The sequence below is a fragment of the Octopus bimaculoides genome, chromosome 27 (genome assembly GCF_046866305.1).
Source record: "Octopus bimaculoides isolate indiv1 chromosome 27, ASM4686630v1, whole genome shotgun sequence".
Taxonomy (NCBI): domain Eukaryota; kingdom Metazoa; phylum Mollusca; class Cephalopoda; order Octopoda; family Octopodidae; genus Octopus; species Octopus bimaculoides.
Genome location: NC_142954.1, coordinates 23149613 through 23172112, shown reverse-complemented (window position 1 = coordinate 23172112; position 22500 = coordinate 23149613). Strand labels below are relative to the sequence as shown.

General features: G+C 38.2%; 1 protein-coding gene across 1 annotated transcript in view; it reads right to left on the bottom strand.

Annotated features, from left to right (window-relative positions):
• LOC106876816 (retinol dehydrogenase 12) overlaps positions 1–22500 on the bottom strand; it is a 54655-nt gene that overhangs the window by 1005 nt on the left and 31150 nt on the right. The window contains exons 2-8 of the mRNA XM_014925529.3: positions 11465–11660; positions 10142–10313; positions 9219–9344; positions 8634–8795; positions 7035–7196; positions 5190–5459; positions 1–4344 (exon numbers count right to left, since the gene is read on the bottom strand). The exon at positions 1–4344 is cut by the window's left edge and continues 1005 nt beyond it. Of these exons, the coding sequence (XP_014781015.2) occupies positions 4193–4344; positions 5190–5459; positions 7035–7196; positions 8634–8795; positions 9219–9344; positions 10142–10313; positions 11465–11644 (1224 nt within the window). The 5' untranslated portion in view covers positions 11645–11660 and the 3' untranslated portion in view covers positions 1–4192. The remainder of the gene's footprint in view (positions 4345–5189; positions 5460–7034; positions 7197–8633; positions 8796–9218; positions 9345–10141; positions 10314–11464; positions 11661–22500) is intronic.

Below are 22500 nucleotides of genomic sequence, written 5' to 3'. Positions count from 1 at the left end.
TTTGTATCTCAAGCTGAAATCTTTGAAAATGGTTTACAAGGGAATTTGAAAGAGATATACAAAAAGAAACAAACAAAAAATGAAATTGATAAATAATTGACAAATTTGGTTAGAAAAACTTGACGTTGTCAGCAAACGCACTCATTCACGCCGATATACAAAACCATGGAACAGGGTAGAAGGACAAATTTTAGTTCTAAACAAAGAACAAAAGAAATTACGGTGGGGTGAGAGTTAAATCTTTCATAAAATAAAATTTCACTCAATTTTACTTTAAGGTTTTTCCTTTGTTTTGTTTGGTTTTTTTTAGTAACATTGGTCAAAATGGATAAGCTTTTTTTTTTTGTTTTATGTAAAAACAAAAATCTTTCATCTGACTTTCGTTAGCAAAACAAGAATTAAAAGAATATGATGCAAAATATTCTTAAAAATAAAAGGAATCAAAGACTGCATGCAAAAACCTAAATTCTTGAACTATCTAAACATACATATGCATGTATATATGTATATACATACACACACGTGTATGTATATATATATATATATATATGCACACACGTTTGTAAATATATATATATATATATATATATACACACACACACTTATGTATGTGTGTGTGTGTGTATTCAAAGAGATGGGAGACAGATTCCTTCCTCCAAACCAATACTTATGATTCCCAGACCAATTTCTTTGTTTGCCATTCTTTTTTCTTTCCAAAGAATGTATTATTTGAAACACAAAAAAAATCTACCTTGATAATAAAATATTAACTTTGGAGTGAGCAGGTGAGTTGCTTGCCTGCAGGAATAGATGTCAAAATAAAATGCTTTGAGACAGACGGGTGCCATGTTAGAGGCTTTGCTCTTTTTTTCTTTGAGGGAGAAGGGTTCTTTTGCTCCTTTTTGGTAACGGAACTGGTAAAGCCAGTTTATAAAAGCAGCAACAGCAGTAGAATTCTAGAAATGTAATTCAGAGAAATAACAGAATTAGAAAGAAAGAAAAAAAGGGAGGGAGAGAGGGGGGTAGCTTTGGATCTTAAGCCCACAAGATGGTAAGGAACAAGAGGGAGAGTTTTTATGTAGAAGAGGTTGAGTGTGAGCAAGGCAAAAATATTTCTGCTGCCTGTTACGAATAATTCTTTCAGAAGACAGGAAAAAAACAGTGGAATTACTGAGGTTGAATAAATGGAGAGAGAAGTTGGAACTTATGACATGCATTCATACATACAGAGGAATCCAGAAATGGAAGGAGGTTAAATCAAAAATATAGGAACTTCGAGACATTCTTGAATGGAATTTGGGTGGGAGGGGGGTTCTTACTAGCAATGGAGGAAAGAAGAATTAGTAATTTTGTTTTTTAATTATTATATTTCATTTTTACTTTTATTTTTATTCTCCCTTTCTCTTTCGGTAAATGCAAATTCTAACCTAAGGAAGAAAGAGAATGAAGATTTTTACAAGGGCTATTTTTTGTTTTTACCACAAGACACACCACAGCATGCAACAATTTCAATATTTTGAACATTTTATATATATATATATATATCTATATATATATATATATATATATATATAATATTATATAATATTATGTATGTTTACGTATGTATGTTTATATATATATATATATATATTGATAGATTGATAAGGTTATGTTGTTGAGCAATTGGTTTAGTTTTATTTCAACTTTACAGAAAAATTAGTGACTAACTTTGAACTTCAGGGGTTTTTTTTTCTTTTTTTTAGATAGAAAAAATATTAAATTCTTACAGAAAATAATATCCAAGAGACGGTGGGAAAAACAAAAAGACAAGCAGAACAAGAATTGAAAAATGTAGGGGTTTTTTTGAGAAGCTTTCATTTTTAGGCCCCCGTAGAACCATAAAGAAATAGACATAGATTTCACACACACATAAATATATATATATCATATATATACACCTCTGTCCAGCATGAAATATGTGAGGGTTGATTCAAAAAAATATATATTTGAAAAATTAAATTAAATCTTCTGATGGAATATAAAGAGTGGGTGGGTGGGTGGGAGGGTTACCAATACAAGGAAGATCTTTAGTTTTTGAAATTTTAATGCTTGAGAAATGAAAGAAAATAGACAAAGATGGGAAAATGACTCGAGAGAAACACATTGGATTTCTTCTGTATATAATAAATGCTTTTGTTTTTTTTTATGGGGGGAGGGGAGTTTTTTTTTTCTTTTATGTATTTATCCCCTTTTTTTTCCTAATTTTTCTCCTATTCTCTCCTCGCCACCACACCATGCTGCTCCTACAATTAATTCCATTTAAACAGATTTGGGTTTTTGTTGTTGCGGGACGCTAAAGAACTTTTGGGTCCCTGTGTGTACATACGTAACATGTATGAATATACACACGCATCTGGATGTGTACTATATATATACATATATATATATATATATACACACATGTGTATGTGTATACATATATACACAATCCATCTGTAAGAATTGAACACATGAAGGATGTAAACAACTCAATATGGATGACGGGACAAAGAGAGGATAAAAACGGAGGGGGGGGGGGTGAGAAGAAAGGTAAAGGAGAAGGAAGGAAACCTGTTTATAGACACAAATTTTCCTGATCCACATTAAAATAAAATCTGTTAGTGCCATTAAGGAAAATTGAGACAGCGAGAGAGACAGACAGAATCAAACCCCATAAAATATTTCAGCTATTATTATTACTACTAATTGTATTATCATTATTATAAAATAGAAGTGCTAGAGTTAATTTTGATTGTTCCCTCCGAAATGTTGAGCCTTTGAGCCTCAATTAGAAATGTTTATTATTGTTGTTAAATTAATGTGTTAATTATTTGTAAGAGGACGAAGAGGAAAAATAGGAAGATGTTGGACCTCTTCGTTTTATTCTGCTTCGACCCCTCTGCAAAAAACAAAATAAAAATTTGGCAGTTCAAAAGAAAGAATTAGAAAAACAGAAACTCAATCAAGCCTTTTAGTTAATTATTGCTCAACGAGTAAGCAACAGATACATCATATCTCGTTAATTAATACTTTATTTGAAAGCTTATTCTTGGTTTTTGCATGTTTGTTTGGGTTTTTTTTGGTTGTTTTTTTTATACCATTTTTTTTTTCATTTGTCTGGCAGTGCTGGGAAGAGGAGGAAATGCAGATGAGGAAAGAGTGAAAGGAGATTACATATGGAGAGAGAGAGAGAGAGAGAGTGAGAAAGAAAGAGAAGATGTAAGGGGTTTGAAGAAATGATTACAAGGATCAAATGCAAATTTTACAGCAGCACATCAGTGTATTTATTTATTTTTCTTCCTAATTAACCATTTGAAAAAGGCGAAGGGGGAGGTGTGTGTGTGTGTGCGTGTACGATATATATATATATATATACACACACATATATATATATACACATATATATGTATATATAAATACACACATATATATATACACACACACATATATACATATATATATATATATATATATATATGTGTGTGTGTGTTGTGTACGCACACATTTAAATGCATATATGTATACATATACATCACACACACACACACACATGTACAGTGTCACATAAACTTTAGCAAGATTCAGGGACCAAAACAGACGGTGCCAACAAAAGAGAGGCTGGGAACACAAAACAAAAAGAAAAAAAAAATTAAAATATACAAGAGCAATTATCATTATTATTATTATTATCATCATCATTATTATTTAGACAAAGCTAAATAAAATTTTAAAAAATTGGAAATCATTTTAATTTTTTTTTTTTGAGGGGAGGGGCTCTTTTTTTTTTGATTTTTTAATGTTTTTCGTGTTGCTGTAGTTGCTTTGTTCATTTTTTTTAATCATTATTATTATTATTTGTTTTGTTGAAATGTGTTGGTACTTTATTCATTTTTTTTTTCTCTTCTTTTTCTCACACTAACTTCTATTAATGTGAAGCAGTGACAAGCCAGTCACATACAATTCCAAAACCATCATTATTATTATTATTATTATTATCATTACCAATATTATTTTGCTGAGATGTTATTCGTATTATTATTATTATTATAAGAGATTTTCTTTGTGGCTTTTGTTTAGTGTTTTTTTTTTCTGTTGTTATTGTTGTTTTGTTTTGTTTTGTTTTTCAAATCCTCTAATTCATTTAGTTTTCACTAATTCTTTGGCCCTCTCCTTAGGCGGCCACTTCAGTCGCAGCTGGAGTGATCTCCGTTGCTGGGGTACCTTTCTTCAGGTCGTCTTCCTCTTCCACCTTCTTTGGAGCTTCTTCAGTCTCAGCTGGAGCAGTCTCGGTTGCTTCCTTATCACCTTCTTTTTCCTCAGAATCTAAAAGAAACACAAAAAAAAAAGATTTATTACAAATCGTTTAACCATTTAGCATTTAAACCAGCTCAAATATTGTAGCTGTTTTATGTCAATTGATGGGGGGGGGGGGAGACAAACACAGACACATAAATACATACATATCAGTCGTTTAATGTCCGCTTTCCATGCTGGCATGGGTTGGACAGTTTGACTCAGGACTGGCGAGCCAGGAGGCTGCACCAGACTCCAATCTGATCTGGAAAGGTTTCTACAGCTGGATGCCCTTCCTAACAACAACCACTCCGAGAGTATAATGGATGGTTTTCGCATGCCACCGACACAGAAGCCAGTCAGACAGAACTGGTGGCCTAACAGGTCAGGATGTATAGAAGTGGAGGTTTCAAATCTCTGCCAGAAATTACAAAATGCATTTATTAAATACTTTTATTTAAGCAACCAAATTTCACTCATCAAAAATATTGTGTGTATGTGTAAATACAATATTTGAGGCAATCAGAACTTGAGGCAATCCAACGAAGCTACACAAAGAATATAGCCTCTATGCAGCATCTAAGCTATTGGGAAAGACTCAAGAGATTAAGACTATTCCTTGGAGCGTAGACGAGAAAGATATGCCTTAATATACATCTCGAAGATCCTCGAAGGAATTGTCCCAAACTTTGGCATCGAAAGTTACACAAATAAAAGAACTGGATGCCATTGCATAGTGCCAAGGACCCCATCGAGGCTGAGAACCAAAACTCCCAAAGTGTCACAGCTAGAACACTAAAAATTACATCTCGAGGACCAAGAAGGGACAACATGAAACTATTCCCCATGACCATCACTCTTGAATGGATACCTACCTTTAGCCTTCTCTTCGGTCTTCTCAGACTTATCTTCCTCAGCCTTCTCCTCACCGCCTTCCTTCTTCTCTTCTTCAGATTTGGATTTTTCCTTAGATTTCTCTTTTGGTTCTTCTGGTGGAGGTGGAGCCGGTGCGTCCAAAGCTTCAAAACCTTCCAAGTGACAATACCTGGCGCTCAGCTCCCAGACTTTCTTCTGCATTTCCTCATTCTGGGATTCTTCAGAAGACTTCAGTTCCTGGTGTTCTTTGTAGTATTTACCATTAACATCTGGAATGGAATAAATGGACATTTTCAGAGACTCAACAAAAGCAAGACATTGCCCTACTCCAAAACACTACACACATATACAAAATACCTCACCCCGCTTTATCTTCAACTTTTTACTTGCTTTAGTCATTAGACTGTGGCCATACTGGGGTACTGCCTTGAAGAATTTGTAGTCAAATGAATCAAGCCTGTTACTTACCGTCAGTCTCTCTTGCTGAACTGCTAGGTTATGTGGATGCAAACATACCAACACCAGCTGCCAAGCAGTGGTGGGAGAGAAACACAGACACATAAAAATATGCAACAGGCTTCTTTCAGTTTCCATCTACCAAATCCACTCACAAAGCTTCCGCCTGTCCAATGCAGAAGACACTAGCCTAAGGTGCCACACAATATTATATATCACCATCGTTTAACATTCATCTTCCATGCATGTATGAGTAGATTATATATATATATATATATATATATATGTGTGTGTGTGTGTGTTGTCCATACTAGCATTGGTTGGACAGTTTGACCAGGGATGATAAGCTGAGGGGCTGCACCAGACTCCAGGCAGATTTGGCATGGTTTCTACAGCTGGATGCCCTTCCTAACATGGCAACCACTCAGAGTGTAATGGGTGCTTTTATGTGCCAGTTGTTTGACTCCAGTATCCGCCACAACTATAATTTCACTTGGCTTGAAGGGTCTTCTCAAGCACAGCATATTGCCAAGGGTCTCAATCAGTTATTGCCCCTGTGAAGCCGAACACTTGAAAGATGTAGAGATATGATTTGTCGCTGGAAGATCAGAATGTGACAGAATAACAGAAAGTAAAAATTTCCAGTTAACCATAAATACAATATGTATGAAATATTCATCTTAATCTTGTGTGCACAAGTTTTGTGTCACAAACATTACATCACTCCCTAACAGTTGAGGGAACCCGTGGAAGAGGTAGGCCCAGGAAGACCTGGGCTGAGGTGGTGAGGCAAGACCTTCGAACATTGGGCCTCACCGAGGCGATGACTACTGACTGAGACCTTTGGAAATGTGCTGTGCTTGAGAAGACCCAGCAAGCCAAGTGAAATCGTTGCCAGGGCCCCTGGACTGGCTCTTGTGCGGGTGGCACATAAGATGTACCATCCTGAGCGTGACCGTTGCCAGTACCGCCTGACTGGCCTTGTAGGGTTTTCGAGCGAGATCGTTGCCAGTGCCCCTGGACTGGCTCTTGTGCGGGTGGCACATAAAAGACACCATTTCGAGCGTGGCCGTTTTCGTGCGGGTGACACATAAAAGCACCCACTACACTCTCTGAGTGGTTGGCGTTAGGAAGGGCATCCAGCTGTAGAAACTCTGCCAAATTAGATTGGAGCCTGGTGTTGCCATCCGGTTTCACCAGTCCTCAGTCAAATCGTCCAACCCATGCTAGCATGGAAAGCGGACGTTAAACGATGATGATGATATGCAGACACACATGCACATATATACACAGTTTCTGTCTACCAAATCCACGCACAGAATATTCATTAAAAAAAATTGGAAGTAAAAATATAAAAAGAAAACAAAAAAAAAAAAAGGAATGCTTACTTTTTAATTTCTCTCCAGTTGCCATTTCAACAAGAGCTTTGGCACCTTGTTCCACAGTTCTGGTCATCTTTGTGAAACGGAGAAGTCCATGAAGGACAAACTTGCGGTAGAAGCGCTGAGCGCTGCTGGTGTTACGAGTTAATTCTGTTGTTGGAATAAAACCTGAAACAGACAAAAGACAACAATTCTCAGTTCTTCAATTTGTCCATCAAGCCACACCACCTCCGCCATCACACAACACTCATAAAAATCTTCTGGAATGATTGGGGCACGGTCTCAGAGTTTAACCCATATATGCCCATAAAAAATTTCGGTAAGCTTTCACAATCTGGAAGGGAAAGACAGTATGCAACTGTTAGCTACAGGTGTCGACTACCTCCTGGACATTTTGTATGCTTGGTCAGATGCTTCCTGCGCGAGTTCAGGTCCAAACAAGTAGGAGCAGGTTTTGCATTATGAAAACACAACCAGGGGTATATATGGGTTATGTGATGAAGTGGTAAAAACTCATCTTCTGATGCAGCATCTCAGAAAGGAGATGACCAAACAGTACTGACTGGCAATTCATGGCCCTGAACCAACCATACAAGATCTGGCGTGGCTGCAGGCCCAGCCTTCCAACTTCTTTTACAGGACTTTAGACCACAGCAATAAATGTGTTAATCTGAGAGGGGAATATTTTGTATAAAATCATAATTAACTGATCCTCCTGTATTTTCTTTTACTGAAAACTAAGAACTTTTCAATGCCCCCATGTATATATATGTGAATGGTACTTGTGGAAGAGACCAAGAAAGATTTAACCCATATTTGCCCATACAAAAATGAAGTCTTAAAATTTCACTGTATTTAGATTAAACATTATGGTAAGCTTTTACAATCTGGAAGAGAAGGACAGTATGCAACTGTTAACTACGTGTGTCGACTACTTACTGAACATTTCGTATGCTTGGTCAGATGCTTCCTGCACGAGTTCAGGTCCAAACAAGTAGAAGCAAGTTTTGCGCTGTGAAAACGCAACCAGGGGCATATATGGGTTAAGGTGAACCAATCTTAAACTCGGGGACAAATTGCCCAGGCAATCTTTACTTCTTTCAAACCTGGTACTTATCCTATCAGTCTCTTTTGCTGAACTGGTAAGTCAAATGGATGTAAATAAACTAACACTTGTCAAGGTGTTGAGGTGGGGAACAAACACGAAGACAGAAACATGAGTATCAAAATATAAGGTAAAGACCCCTTTCGGCCATGAATGACCATGGGATTGCACCTAGAAAGTTTCCCTCTAAGGTATAAAGTCCAGGCAAGGTTGTTTATGGAAGACCAGCAGTTGCCCATGCTTACCAGCTAAATACTAACAACCATTTTCACTAATTAACCCCTTCGTTACCATATTTCTGTCAACATATGCTGCCTTTGTTTCAATTAATTTTGAAACAAAGTATTTAGTATAATAACTGTCTTTATTAGCTGCTGTTTCGACAAACATGAAAGTTTGATGGAAGGTTTTAATTTAGATCAACTTTTTTTGCTGCCATATTTCAGTTAAAATACAATGCCTTTGTTTCAATTAATTTTGAAAATAACCGTCTTTCTTACCTGGGCAAAGGCAGTTTGCAGTGACGCCAGTGTTCTCCAACTGCTTAGCAAGTTCATAGGTGAACATTATGTTGGCCAGTTTAGAGTTCTTGTATGCTTGGTGAGAGTTGTAAGTATTCTCCTTCTCCAAGAAGAAATTGTCAATATCCAAGTTTTCAACAACTGAAGACAGAGAAAAAGAAACAAGATTAAAGGACAATATAGTGTGTCTGTGTGTCACACCAATATACAATTCCTCTCTCTCTTACACTCACACACACACACACAGTGGCCAACTGGACAAGCAAGACCTGGCACAAACACTCACAGGGTATACACTAATAAACACACCTAGACTCTACCAGAGACAAGCCAACCATGCCTAGCCAACCACACAGACAAATAAGAGCAATAATGCAATCCCTCAGGAGCCAACAACGTATACAAATATCAGCAGACACACACACACACACACAATTACATATAGAAACGAAGTAGGTATGCATATAAATGGTTATCTTTATGTTCTTTCACTGTTACAGTCATTACACTGTGGCCATGCTGGGGCATACCACCTTGATCAAAACACAATATCAAATATCTCACCTGGTCGTCGTCTGGTGACAGATTTGTCATGAAGATGAGTTGTTACAGTAACGATTCTGGAATCTCCATTTTCTTCCCCAGTTTTCTTCAGATCAGGCAATAACAGATTGGTTAACAAGAAAGGTCCTGTTTGCAAATACAACAGAACACAATTAGCGATTTGGCTTCACACAAACGAACAGAACAAGACTAATTAACATGAGAAAACAAAATGAGATTCGTTAAGAAAGGACTTTGGTTTTTACCCCTGTTTATTTGAAATCTAAGATTATGTTTTTTTATTTATCTTTACTAGAGGCAGAAGACCTAAAATTTAGGCGGTGGGGGCTAATCTATTACACTAACCCCAGTGTTCAACTGTTATTTTATTGACCTTGAGAGGATGAAAGACAAAGTCGACCTCAGTGAAATTTGAACTCAGCACACTAGACAAAATGCTTCCTGACATTTTGTCTTTGTTCTAACGATTCTGCCAGCTAGCGACTCAAACATCGCTGCTAATAATAGTGACAATCCAGCATCAGTCTGTATGTGTCCTTTCCGCTAAAGGCACAAGGCCTGAAATTTGTGTGAAGAAGGGGCTGGTCAATTACATCGACCCCAGTACTCAACTGGTACTTAATTTATCAAGTACCCAAAAGGATGAAGATATTGAAGAATTATGTTAATTATTGGTTTCAAATTTTGGAACACGATCAGTAATTTTGAAGGACAGGTTAAGCACTTGACTGGTACTTTATCGACCCCAAAAGGGATGAAAAGCAAAGTCTACCTCAAAAGGATGAATGGCAAAGTCCACCTCAGCAGAATTTGAACTCCGAACGTAAAGCCAGGTGACGTTGTTAAGCATTTTGTCCAGCATGCTAACGATTCTGCCAGCTCGCCACTAATTATTTCTAGTTATTAAAAAAAGAGATAATTACCTAAGTGATTTGTACCCATTGTTAATTCAAAGTTGTCCTTAGTGAACTGGCGCTTTGTCTCTTTAGGGTTCAGGAAGCAGCCAGCATTATTGATTAAGACGTGCAATTTCTTTTCTGTTTTATGGAAATCTTCCACAAGTTTATGGATAGAAGCTTTGTCAGCAAGATCCAGCTGAAAGGAGAAGACAATGGCAATAATTATTTTAATTAATATAACGAAGGAGAAGACAAAAGCAATTAACATAATGTAATGTTATCTGCTGCACCCATCTCCAGTCATCAGGCAACTTCAGCACACAGAGCATGGTGAGCAAGTAAGATACCCCAGTCCTCCACAGCATCCATCCCCAGTCATCGATTCAGTATTGCCATTGGATTGAAGATGGTCACGGACAAGACAGTGAGCTTGGTGGTGCACAGGTGATCAGTCAACTATGAGGTGGACTGACTGTCATCGTTTCTACTTCGATTAACCTATTAGAATTCAGATTTCTCTGAGTGGTTGGCGTTAGGAAGGGCATCCAGCTGTAGAAACTGCCAAATTAGATTGGAGCCTGGTGTTGCCATCCGGTTTCACCAGTCTTCAGTCAAATCGTCCAACCCATGCTAGCATGGAAAGCGGACGTTAAACGATGATGATGATGATGATGATTTCTGTCAATTGTGGTGTTTGTTTATCCACATCGTTTTCAATTAATCATGCATTACCTTACAGCTTTGAGATTTCAATATGCTGGTTTATTTTCAGAATAACATTGTAGGGTAGGTGTGAGAGGCTGGATCTGGCCAGTTTGAACATAGAACAGGTAGAAATTATATCATCCTCAGATGACTAGTTTAACCGCTTAAAATTCAGATTTTGTCAAATGTAATACTTGTGTTTACATTACTTTTCATTACTTTTAATTAATTACATATTATCTTGTATTTTTCAGATTGTACCGTGTGCAGACAATTCCCACGCAGCCTCAGACTCAATAAGGATACCTACATCAAGTGACTGGAGGAGGTTGTGCTGCCCTGGGTCAAGAGGGTGGCTGCTGGAAGGTCCTATGTCTGGCAACAGGACTCTGCACCATGCCACACAACTGTCTTGTCTGTCGGCCAACTGTCCGTGTACCGATTGTACATCTTTAGATTGACATTGTAGGGTATGTGTGAGAGGTCAGATCTTAACATTTTTAAATGTAAAACAGGTAAAATATTGAGGACTAGTGTGATTAGTCTGAATGCTGATGGATTAAGAATGGTCAGATGGTCCTCGTCACTCTGGACAAATGTACTACAACCAACAACAACAACACCAGCAACAACAAATGTTACCTGCATGAAAGTTGCCAAAGCATTTGGATTCTTGCTGAGAATTTTCTCCACAGCAGCTTTTCCTTTATCTTCATTCCTACAGGCAAGGATCACATCGTTACCACCTTCGCACAGCAAACGAGCTGCCTCAAATCCAATGCCGGAGTTGGCTCCTGTTATAATTACGACACGCCCCGTCATATTTTGCACTCAACGCCTGCAAATACAAAATTAAAACATACGTTAATTACTTTGCTTTGATAAATGACAAATTATTGTTTATATAAATTAGTAAAAAACATCAGTTTTTTGCACAAGAATTTCAAATATGATGGCATGAATGTTGTGAATTTTAATTAAAAGATGAAGAAAATTATTTATACAAGACAAATGAATAGACAAGTGTTGGCGGTGGTGGTGGTTGGGGCAGGGGAATGGAATTTATAAACAACACTTTTAGGGTCAATTTTTCCAATATAGTCACAAATTCTTATTGTTTGCACACATTTTAATGAGATCACATGAGGTTGTAATTGCTATTTCTGTATAGATTCACACACAGTTTCTTCCCACACAAATTATGAAAAAGTATTCATCATCATTTAACATCTACTCTTCAATGTTTCAACGGATCAGATATAGTTTGTTGAAGCAGATTTTTCTACAGCCAGATGCCCTTCCTGTCACCCACCCTCACCTGTTTCCAATGGGAAGACTAGAAATGAACAACACCGCCTATTTGACAGTGATGCCCGTTTACAGCCATCACAATGTCAAGACAACAGGACACAGAAACAGAGTTTCTGTCTACCAAATCCACTTACGAGGCTTTGGGTGACTCATGGCCATAAACCCAAGACCACATGGTTGGGCAGCAAGTTTCTTGACCACACAGTTACACCTGCTCACTACAATTACTAAACAGTTTAAGGATGAAAATTAGATTTACAAGGCCCTGCCTTTGGCCTGCAATTCCTGATGGGAGTTTTAGGGGTCCTTTCATCATACACAGAGCCTCCCTCAAGCAGTTTTTAGCTCTGGCAGGACCCACTCTGCTCCAAGTCAAAAAATTACTTCAAGAAAGAAAAAAGAGAGACATTGTCAGTGTTGGTCAGGTTTTTCTTTTTTTTTTAAGCAACTTCAATTATTGGTCAGCAGCCATGCTGGAGCACCACATTCAAGAGTTTTCTTTACACAACTACACATACATGACAGGCTTCCAGATTCCATTCACCAAATTCCACTCACATGGTGCAGACCACCCAAGGCAAAAGTCACAAACCACTAACTCAAAAAATAGAATCAAGTGTCAGAAAATAGAAAAGACCCTTAACCACATGATGGTTGCAAAGAGACAAAATTCACTCAACCAGCCAGATCCAGCCTCTCACACCTACCCTACAATGTCATTCTTAAAAACAATCACATCATCGAAACCTCATAGTTAAAAAATAATGAACGATTGATTAAAAACAATGTGAATCAACAGTATTTGGATTATTGTCACATGCAATGTTAAGAGGTTAAAACTAGTCACTTCCAGCCCAAAATATTCGTCCAAACTGACCAGATTCAGCCTCTCACACCTACCCGACAATATCATTCTAAAAATAAATGATATCAAAACTTCAAAAGCTACAAAATTTATACAAGATTAATTCAAAGCAATGTGAATAAATAAGCGTTTCATTTGACACAGTAATATCCGAATACTAAATGGATGAACCAGGAAGTTTGTATCATAGATGCGGAGGTGGACTCAGGTAGATTAGTGTCAAAACTGTTAATTATTTTGCGTTTAATCAAGCTATAATCTGGCCCAAAATATTCAATCTGTTTTATGTTCAAACTGGCCGGATTCATCCACTAATAGCTATCATACATCTAGATTTATGAGCGTTGTTTTTTTCAATACTGACCACCACCACCCATGTTTAGCTGTGGAGACTGGGGAGAGGAAGGAAACTTAAACAAGCAGAGTTATTTACCTGCCTTGTTAAAAGAATGGCCACCACACTGAGTGAGCGACAAAACAGTACAAATTTTTTGTCTCCTTCGTACAACTTATTTCACATTTTCTGAGTTTCAACCCTTAACCCGTTACCTCCCATAATTCTATTAACTGGAATTTTTTTAATGAAACTTTGATTTCTAGCATAAAACAGCCTTAGAAACACGCTGGAATGATCAAAATAACATTTTAAATAGAAATAAGCGAGATATTGGGTGAAAAATGAGCAAACCTCTTTTGAATATCAGAGAAATATACTTAGTAGATATAGGAAAAAGGTTAGATATGTGTAAATATTGACAGATAATTACGAAATTTGTAATTTTTAAGTGATCTCATACGAGATCACTGGTAGGTAATGGGTTAAACATTTACATTTCTCTGTCCAATTTATATTTATTCACAATGTCTTCAGTCCTGTAGTATCTCATAGGATTAGGCCAGGTCAAGCTAAAGGTAAAACATACAGGCTATTTGCGGCCTAACAGGGGGGGGGGGTCAGTTTAAGAGTTAAATGTCAGCTTTGAGGTTAAGAAGCTTGTTTTGCAACCCCTGCATGGCTTCCAGCTCAGTTCCACAGCGTGGTACCTTGGGCAAGTGTCTTTTACTATAGCTCTGATGCCAACCAAAGCCTTGCCAGTCAATTTGGTAAATGGCAGCTTGTGTATAAAGCTGCGTGCGTGCGTGCGTGCGTGCGTGCGTGTATTTCCCACTTGCCAACCACTGCTTAACCAGTATTAGTTTATTTACCTCCCAATAACTTGGTTCAGCAAAAGAATCTGACAGAATAACAGGCTCAAAATGTAAGTATTAGGGTCACAACGTCCAAGACAAAACAAACACACACACCTTTTATATTTGCTTTAGCCATTGGACTGTGGCCACGCTGGGGCACTATCTTGAAGGATTGTGATTAGTGGTTCTCAACCAGGACCCATAATAAGATTGTTAAAATTTATCTGCAGTTAATTGCTTATATTGCTACAAGATAAAATATTTTAATAATTTTATACAATTTCTAATATTTAATTATAAAAATGATACTGTTATTTTTTTAAAAAATCAAATGACTGAGTCCACCTGAGTAAAACAGGAGTAAAAGGGGTCTATAAAGGTTGAGAACCACTGGTTTAAAGGAACAAAACCCCAATGGGTCTTTTTTGCCAAACTTAAGTTAGAGAACGCTAACAAACCAACACCAGTTATCAAGAAATGGGAAGATGGAGCAAACACGCACAGATATATATATATATATATATATACACACACACACACACACACACATACATATATATATACACACACACACACACACATACATACAGATATATATATATATATATATATATATATATATATATATATACACACACACACACACAATAGGCTCGTTTCAGTTTCCATGTAACAGATCAACTCAAGAATTTTGGTCAGCCCAGGATTAATGTAGAAGACACTTGCCCAAGATGCCATGCAGGGGGACTTGAACCTGAAACCATGTGGTTGGGAAGCATACTTAAGCACACAGCCACATCAATAGGCATAGCTAAAAAAAGTGCAGCCCTAGGTATCATGTCTAGGGGGAAGAAAGAAAAAAAAAAAGGAAAAGAGGAGGGAGGATCCCAGCTGGAACGTCTGATCTGTGATCAGAGAATTTAGGATTAAACAAATACATTTCTTCTGGTATGACTAACAACTGCTACCAGTTTTTAATTGGTCCTTAAATGTCGGATAAAAAACAAACAAAAAAATGGACCAACAATAAACCCCAATTGCACAAAAATCTATTTTCAATTTACGTGTGTAATTAATCCAGCTAAGAATAGGATTATCTTGTCTCTCTTAAGTAATCTTCAAATTTCAAATAATCCAGATTAAACAATGAAAAGGTAAAAGTAAAAAAAAAAAAACTTGTAGACTCATCAATAATTTTTAGGTCTTGTGTGTACATGGAAGGGGGGGGTCATTAGCATGTTAGGCTAAGTGCTTAGTGGTATATCTTCCGGCACTTAACAGTACGAGTTCAAATCATGCTAAGGTCAACTTTGCCTTTCATACCAGTCAACAACTGGGGTCAATATAATTAGTTCTCCCACCCCCCAAAATTACTGGCTTTGTGCCAAAACCAGAAAGTATTTATTTCTTTATTGCCCACATGGGGCTAAACATAGAGGGGACAAACAAGGACAGACAAAGGGATTAAGTCGATTACATCGACCCCAGTGTGTAACTGGTACTTATTTAATCAACCCCGAAAGGATGAAAGGCAAAGTCGACCTCGGCAGAATTTGAACTCAGAACATAACGGCAGACAAAATACTACTAAGCATTTCGCCCAGCGTGCTAACGATTCTGCCAGCTAGCCTGAATTTATTATTATTATTATGGCAGCAAATTGGTGGAATCATTAGCATACTAAGCAAAATGCTTAATAGCATTTCGTCCCTCTACATTCCAAGGTCAAATTCCTCTGAGGTCAACTTTAGCTTTCCTCCTTCCAGGATGAATGTAATCAGCTGACCTCCTCCCGCAAAATTTTAGGTCTTGTACAAACACCCACCCACCCCAACCTTCTCAGTTGCATATATTTTTTTTTTTCTTTTTTACTCCTAATGGACAAACACATACTGGACATTGATAATAATATTTGATAACACTAAACTTAACTCTTGCAGATGGTATAGCAGAGTAACTTATTCTCAAACATTCTGTTTTCCTATTCAAACCGTTATAGAACTTGATTGGAAATTTGGTTGTAATTCCATCATTAATCCAGCAAGTATGAAATTTGTACAATGCTGATGAGGTCAGAATAACATGGGAAGTTGTCCCCAGACTTGTATAAACGTGAATATGTTAAACATTGTTTTTGTCATCACTATTTCTAATTAACACAACATGAAAGATGAACACTAACTGACTAATTAATCCATTGTTAATTAGATCTGTCATTACCACTTCCTATTTTTAAAGTATTACTAATTAGTAAACATTTCATCTACCTACAGCCAGGATAAAAAAAATATTTTTTTTATATATAGAAATCAATTTTCTTGCTCACGACAAGATCACTTCTTCCATAAAAACTATTATTTGTTGACAGAGGCCAACATCACAACTTTGGTCTGGTCTTAGTGTTAGAGAGAGACTCTTCATACCTGACCTAACAGTGGCCATGTGGCTTTGCAAACCACGTGGTTTCTCTAACCCACTGCATGGTACTTTGGGCAGGTGTCTTTTACGATAGCCTTGGGAGTGGATTTGATGGACAGAAACTGTGGGGAAGCCTATTGTGTGTGTGTGTGTGTGTGTGTGTGTGTGTGTGTGTGTGTGTGTGTGTGTGTGTGTGTGTGTGTGTGTGTGTGTGTGTATACACAAGAGAGAGGAGGGGGAGAGAGAAAGAAAGAGAGAAGTTTTTAACCACAATGATGGTGAAAGGAAGAGGAAAGGAGGAGTAATAGATTCAATGCCTTTGATGGTGACCCAAATGACCATCAAATAAATGGATTATCTCATTACTACCACCACCAGGACTACAACAAAAGTAACCCCTTTCCCTACACCATTTGGTGGGGGGAGGCCATCTGCCTTCAAAAAGATTAACTAGTTTCCTGTTAATGATGGGGGTTAGTTACAAACTCTCCCTCCTACTTCCTACAAATGCTTTACTTTATACACACACACACACACACACATATCCCTACGAATGTATTTCTACACTAGAGCAAGGCTAAACAGGGATTTGTTCGTTCTCCGCGTTGCATATAATCCTATCTTTTATAAAATAGAACAATGCTTAATACTTCCTTTTCACATATCACAATGCCATCATCATCATCGCCACCATAGCCCAAAGACAAATATTTATCAGCTTTTTTTCCCTATTTTTTACCGTTAATAGAATTAAACCAGGAGACAAAAAATTTCATTGTTCCCAACCACTCCTCCCATTTAAATTCATTCATTGAGGAGGTTCAATCCAATATCAGGATCAAAACATGATGTAAGGGGACCAGACACCTGCTGTTTGTGGAGGGGACCCTATTTAAAGGCAAAAGTTAAACCGAGGAGGTTAGATTAATTATAGACACCAACTTTTGTTGTTTTATTGGGTTTTTTTTTTAAATTAAAATATAACTTTCAGAGGCACTACAAACAGATTACTATGACTAATACATTAATCTACAACAACTCACCCATCATCATCATCATCATCATCACTCCTACCACCATCATCATCCAAACCAGTTTCTTGTAAGTGGGTCTGTGTGTGTCTCCCCCTTTTCAAAACTAAGGGAGCAAATATCTTGCTTCCAACCTCCTTTAATCTCAGGCAACAACAGTCAGTTAGGAAGTCCCGTGCGCGCGCGCGCGCGCGCTAAAGAGGTTTGCTTCCCAACCACACGATTTCGAGTTCAATCCCATTGCATGGCACCTTGAGGGAGTGCTTTCTATTATAGCACCAGGAGGACAAAAAGATTTGAGAGTAGATAGGGGAGATGGAAACTGAAAGAAGCTTGTCGAGTGAGCGAGTGTCCTTGTCTTTACAGCGTGTGATTGCTTGTATGACAGTGACACTCATTTACAACAGAGTCATTCATTTGCAATATTCCACAAAAACATGTTTGGCCATGAGAGAGGATTGGCAACAAGAAGGGCATCCAGTCATAGAAAATTTACCTCAATGAATTCATCAACCCATGGAAGTATGAAAAAGGGGACATAATGATATAAATCTACCTCAATACATGGCACCTTGGGCAAGTGCCTTCTACTATGGCCTCAGGTCGACCAAAGTTTGAGAGTAAATATGCAAGACAGAAACTAAAAGAAGCCATGCATATGTACCCACCACTGCTTGACAACCGATCTTGGTTTGTTCACATCCTGGCAGTTCGGCAGAAAGACCAATAAAACAAGTATCAGGCTTAAAAATTAAGCAATGGGGTCAATTTGACTCAAAAAACCCTTGAAAGGCAGTGCCCCAGGACGGCCACATCAAATGTGAAAGTAAAAGGTATAAAACCATCCCCTTTCCTACCCATGGTAATTCTTATTGAAGTAAAAATCTATAAATTATGACAAAAGACTCCGTCTATTGCTCAATGGTTGAATAAATAACATTAAAATTTATAGAAACAGCAAAAAAAACTCAGAAACCCCCGCCCCCTGTGGCTCACATGCAAGTCACAGTCCACCCAATGACAATTTGTTTTTAACCCGTGTTTAGAATGACCATAAGCGTAAGAGGCAGAATCTGGCTAATTTGAACATAAAACAGGCAGAATATTTGAGGCCTGATATGGATGGTTTGTGGAGGGGCAGTGGCCTAGTGGTTAGGGCAGCGGGCTCGCGGTCGGAGGATTGCAGTTTCGATTCCCAGGCCAGGAATTGTGTGTGTTTGTTGAGCGAAAATACCTAAAAGTTCCACGGGGCTCTGGCAGGGGGTGGTGGTGACCCCTGTTGTACTCTTTCGCCCCCAACTTTCTCTCACTCTTTCTTCCTGTTTCTTGAATAACACTGCGATGGACTAGCGTCCCATCCAGCTGGGGGGAACACATACGCCATAGAAACCGGGAAACCGGGCCCATGAGCCTGGCTAGGCTTTAAAAGGGCGCATAAATAAAAAAAATGGATGGTTTAAATGCCAAAATGGTTAATAATATAATGGAGAAAATTAATTAAAACATTAACTGATAACCTATAATTTAAGATGCAGAATCCAATCAGAACACCACCACCCCTAACACTCCTCAATCCTTCAGTTACCATAATTCTGTTGCAATACACACCTTTGTTTTGGGGGTTTTTTGTTACCATGGCTGTGTGGTAAGAAGCTTGCTTCCCAACCACATGGCTTCAGGTTCAGTCCCACTGCATGACACTTTGGGCAAGTGTCTGCTACGACTAAGGCCAACGAAAGCCTTGTGAGCCCCTTATATGTGTGTGACCTACCACTGCTCGACAACCTGTGTCGGTGTGTTTACATCGACATAACTTAGGAGTTCAACAAAGAGAGATCGATAGAAAAAGTACCAGGCTTTAAAAAAAAAAAAAATAAAGTACCAGGGGTCAATTCATTTGATTAAAGATGACTGAAAGTAGGGTCCCAGCACTGCTGCAATCTAATGACTGAAACAAGCAAAAGAAGTTTGAAACAAATCAACCGTTTTGATATCGATACCAACCTACCTGAAATTGCCTCCAGCTTCTTTGATAGAAACTGGTTTCAACTGATCTAATGTAAGACCATCCAAAGTGAAATCAAAGGTGTAACCCCTATGCTGGTGCAACGCAACTAGCACCCATGCCTATGGCACATAAAAGTACCAGTTTCAGTGGCATGTAAAAAGCACCTATTACACTCTTGAAGTGGTTGGTATTAGGAAGGGCATCCAGCTATAGGAACCAAACCAAATCCAGACTGGAATCTGGTGCAGCTCTCTGGCTTACCAGTTCCAGTCAAACCCATGCCAGCATGGAAAGCAGACACCAAATAATGATGTTCCAAAAGCCACCCTCATAATGACAAAATAATTTTACTAAATTCTTCCATTATTTTCAAAACCCTTATAAAACAAAAGGGTTAAATGTGAGGATTTGAGACCAAGGGGTTGCCTCAGCCAGGTTAGCATCAAAAGGAGTTAACACACACCTTAATATGCTCCCCCCAACTCACAGAGCTTCCTTTGCAATTAGTAAAGCAGAAGGAAAATTTATATTTATATTTAGGGAAAACTGTTAACTGCCAGAAGGACACTCAAGGGCCGCAGCTGAGAACCTCTTGCTATTTTAACTGTCATCACCCCCCCACACACACACACACGCAACTGTCCACCTGTGACTGCTTGACCATAAACCATATCACGAGAGAAAGCTCTTTGGCTCTGCCATAGGCAACCGCTCTAGTGCTGATGGCATCCTAAATGCATTCACTGCAGGCTAAAGTACAGGGTGTCCACAAGGTCTGGGGTACATGGAGTAAATAAAATCATAACATAAACAATAAAAAATATAAGAAATAACAATTTCTTAAAGTATGTGTTAATCCCCATGTACCCAGACTTTGTGGACACCCTGTAGTTGGCGTCAGATCAGAAGAGGGGGGGGGGGGATTCTGCAGTAAAGACAAGAAAAAAAAAACAAAAAGAGCAGCTACAGAAGTTGGTCAGTTGTAGGTTGTGTATGCCAGATGACTAAGAACTGCAACAGATGATGGCTAGGTGTGGTGAGACTTAGTCAACCCACGTCAGCACAAAAAAAGAGAAATGGCTGGTTGATTAAGTACTTTGCTTTGCAACCATGTGGTTGTATCTTCGAAAGCCCTAGGCCAACCAATGCCTTGCGAGTGGATTTGTTAGACAGAAACTGTGTGGAAGCCCACTGTGTGTATACATTTCTACCATGACCATCACTGCTTGACAGCTGGTGTTGGTTTGTTACTGTCCCTGTAACTTAGCAATTTCAGCAGAAATGTTCAATAGAATAAATAGCAGGGTTACCAATAAAAAAGTAAAGAAAGCATAAGTGGTTCGATTTGACTAAAATCCCTTCAACGCAATGCCCCAGCATGGCCGCAGTCCAATGACTGAAGTGAAAGAAGAGACAAAGCAACCAAAATGATTCAAACATGTCGTCTATCCTAGCAACAACTTCCAAGATTATTTTTGTTTCTTTTACAACCCAAAACACCCCCACCAATCCATTCATGACCACTGCTTCAAACAAAAACAAAACATCAGCAAGAAATATTTTCTTTGAAATTGTTTGAGAAAATACAATGTCAATCAAAGAATTTACTCCAAATTCTTTAATAAGGCAGCTGCACATATTGGCTGCAATTTCCTCTGTCTCATACGGCATTAGTCATTTGTTAGATATTTCAGAACGCATCCAAATAATTTTTTTGGTTGTTATTTGCTCAGCAAAGAACTGGTAAACTGCCAACTGATGCTGCCTTTGAATCATCAAATCTGTAGACATCAGCACCATGTTGCCACCGTGCCAGCCACCTCCACCTCCATTGCAAATAACCAACAGATTCCAATTCTTCAATTCCTCGTGTTTGCAACAGTAAAACATTCAGATTCATTTGTTTTCTTTAAATTTGACAACAGTGTGTGTGTGTGTGTGTGTGTGTGTGTGTCGTGTTTGTCAGCAAATAGGCTTGTGTTCAATTCTATTTCACCCCCATATTGCCAGTTCCATACAAGCCCTCCATCCTTGCCCTCTAGATGGATTACAACTAAACACACACACCATTTATTACGGCAGTGAGCTGGCAGAAACGTTAGCACACCGGGCAAAATGCTTATCGTTATTACGTCTGCTGTTACATTCTGAGTTCAAATTCCACCGAGGTCGACTTTGCCTTTCATCCTTTCGGGGTCGATTAAAAAAAGTACCAGTTACGCACTGGGGTTGATATAATCCATTTGTCTGTCCTTGTTTGTCCTCTCTGTGTGTAGCCCCTTGTGGGTAGTAAAGAAATAACACACATCATTTTTCATTATCCATCATCTTTCCATTCACATCTCAGGTATACCGAAGACCCTTTTGGCTTTACTTCCATCTACCTAAGTGTTAGTGAAAGCAAAGAGTTGGAAGACTTATGACAAAAAGGGGTCTTCAGTATACCCAGAGATGGATAACAAAACGAATAAGATACGGCAAACTGAATGTAATGTAATAAACGATAATGTGTGAGTTTAGTTGTAATCCTCTATCGTCCATTCCTTACAAAAAAAGACCTTTACATGTTCATACAGAACTTAACAGAAACCCTCAACCACCATCAGAAACAATCAAAGTCCAGAGAGCAAACCCCCAATAACAGGTTTGAAGAACTGAACAGCCAAAGCCAGTTGATAATGGCTTTACATGGAACTTCAAGTGCCTGAGTAACTAATGTTGCTCTACAGCTAGCTATATATGGAACTATTACTTGCTTTGATCACTGGACAGCCGGTCATACTGGGGCACCACCTTCAAGGGTTTATAAGCTGAACAGATCAACCCAAGATTTCTTTTTATTAAACTGCTGTGC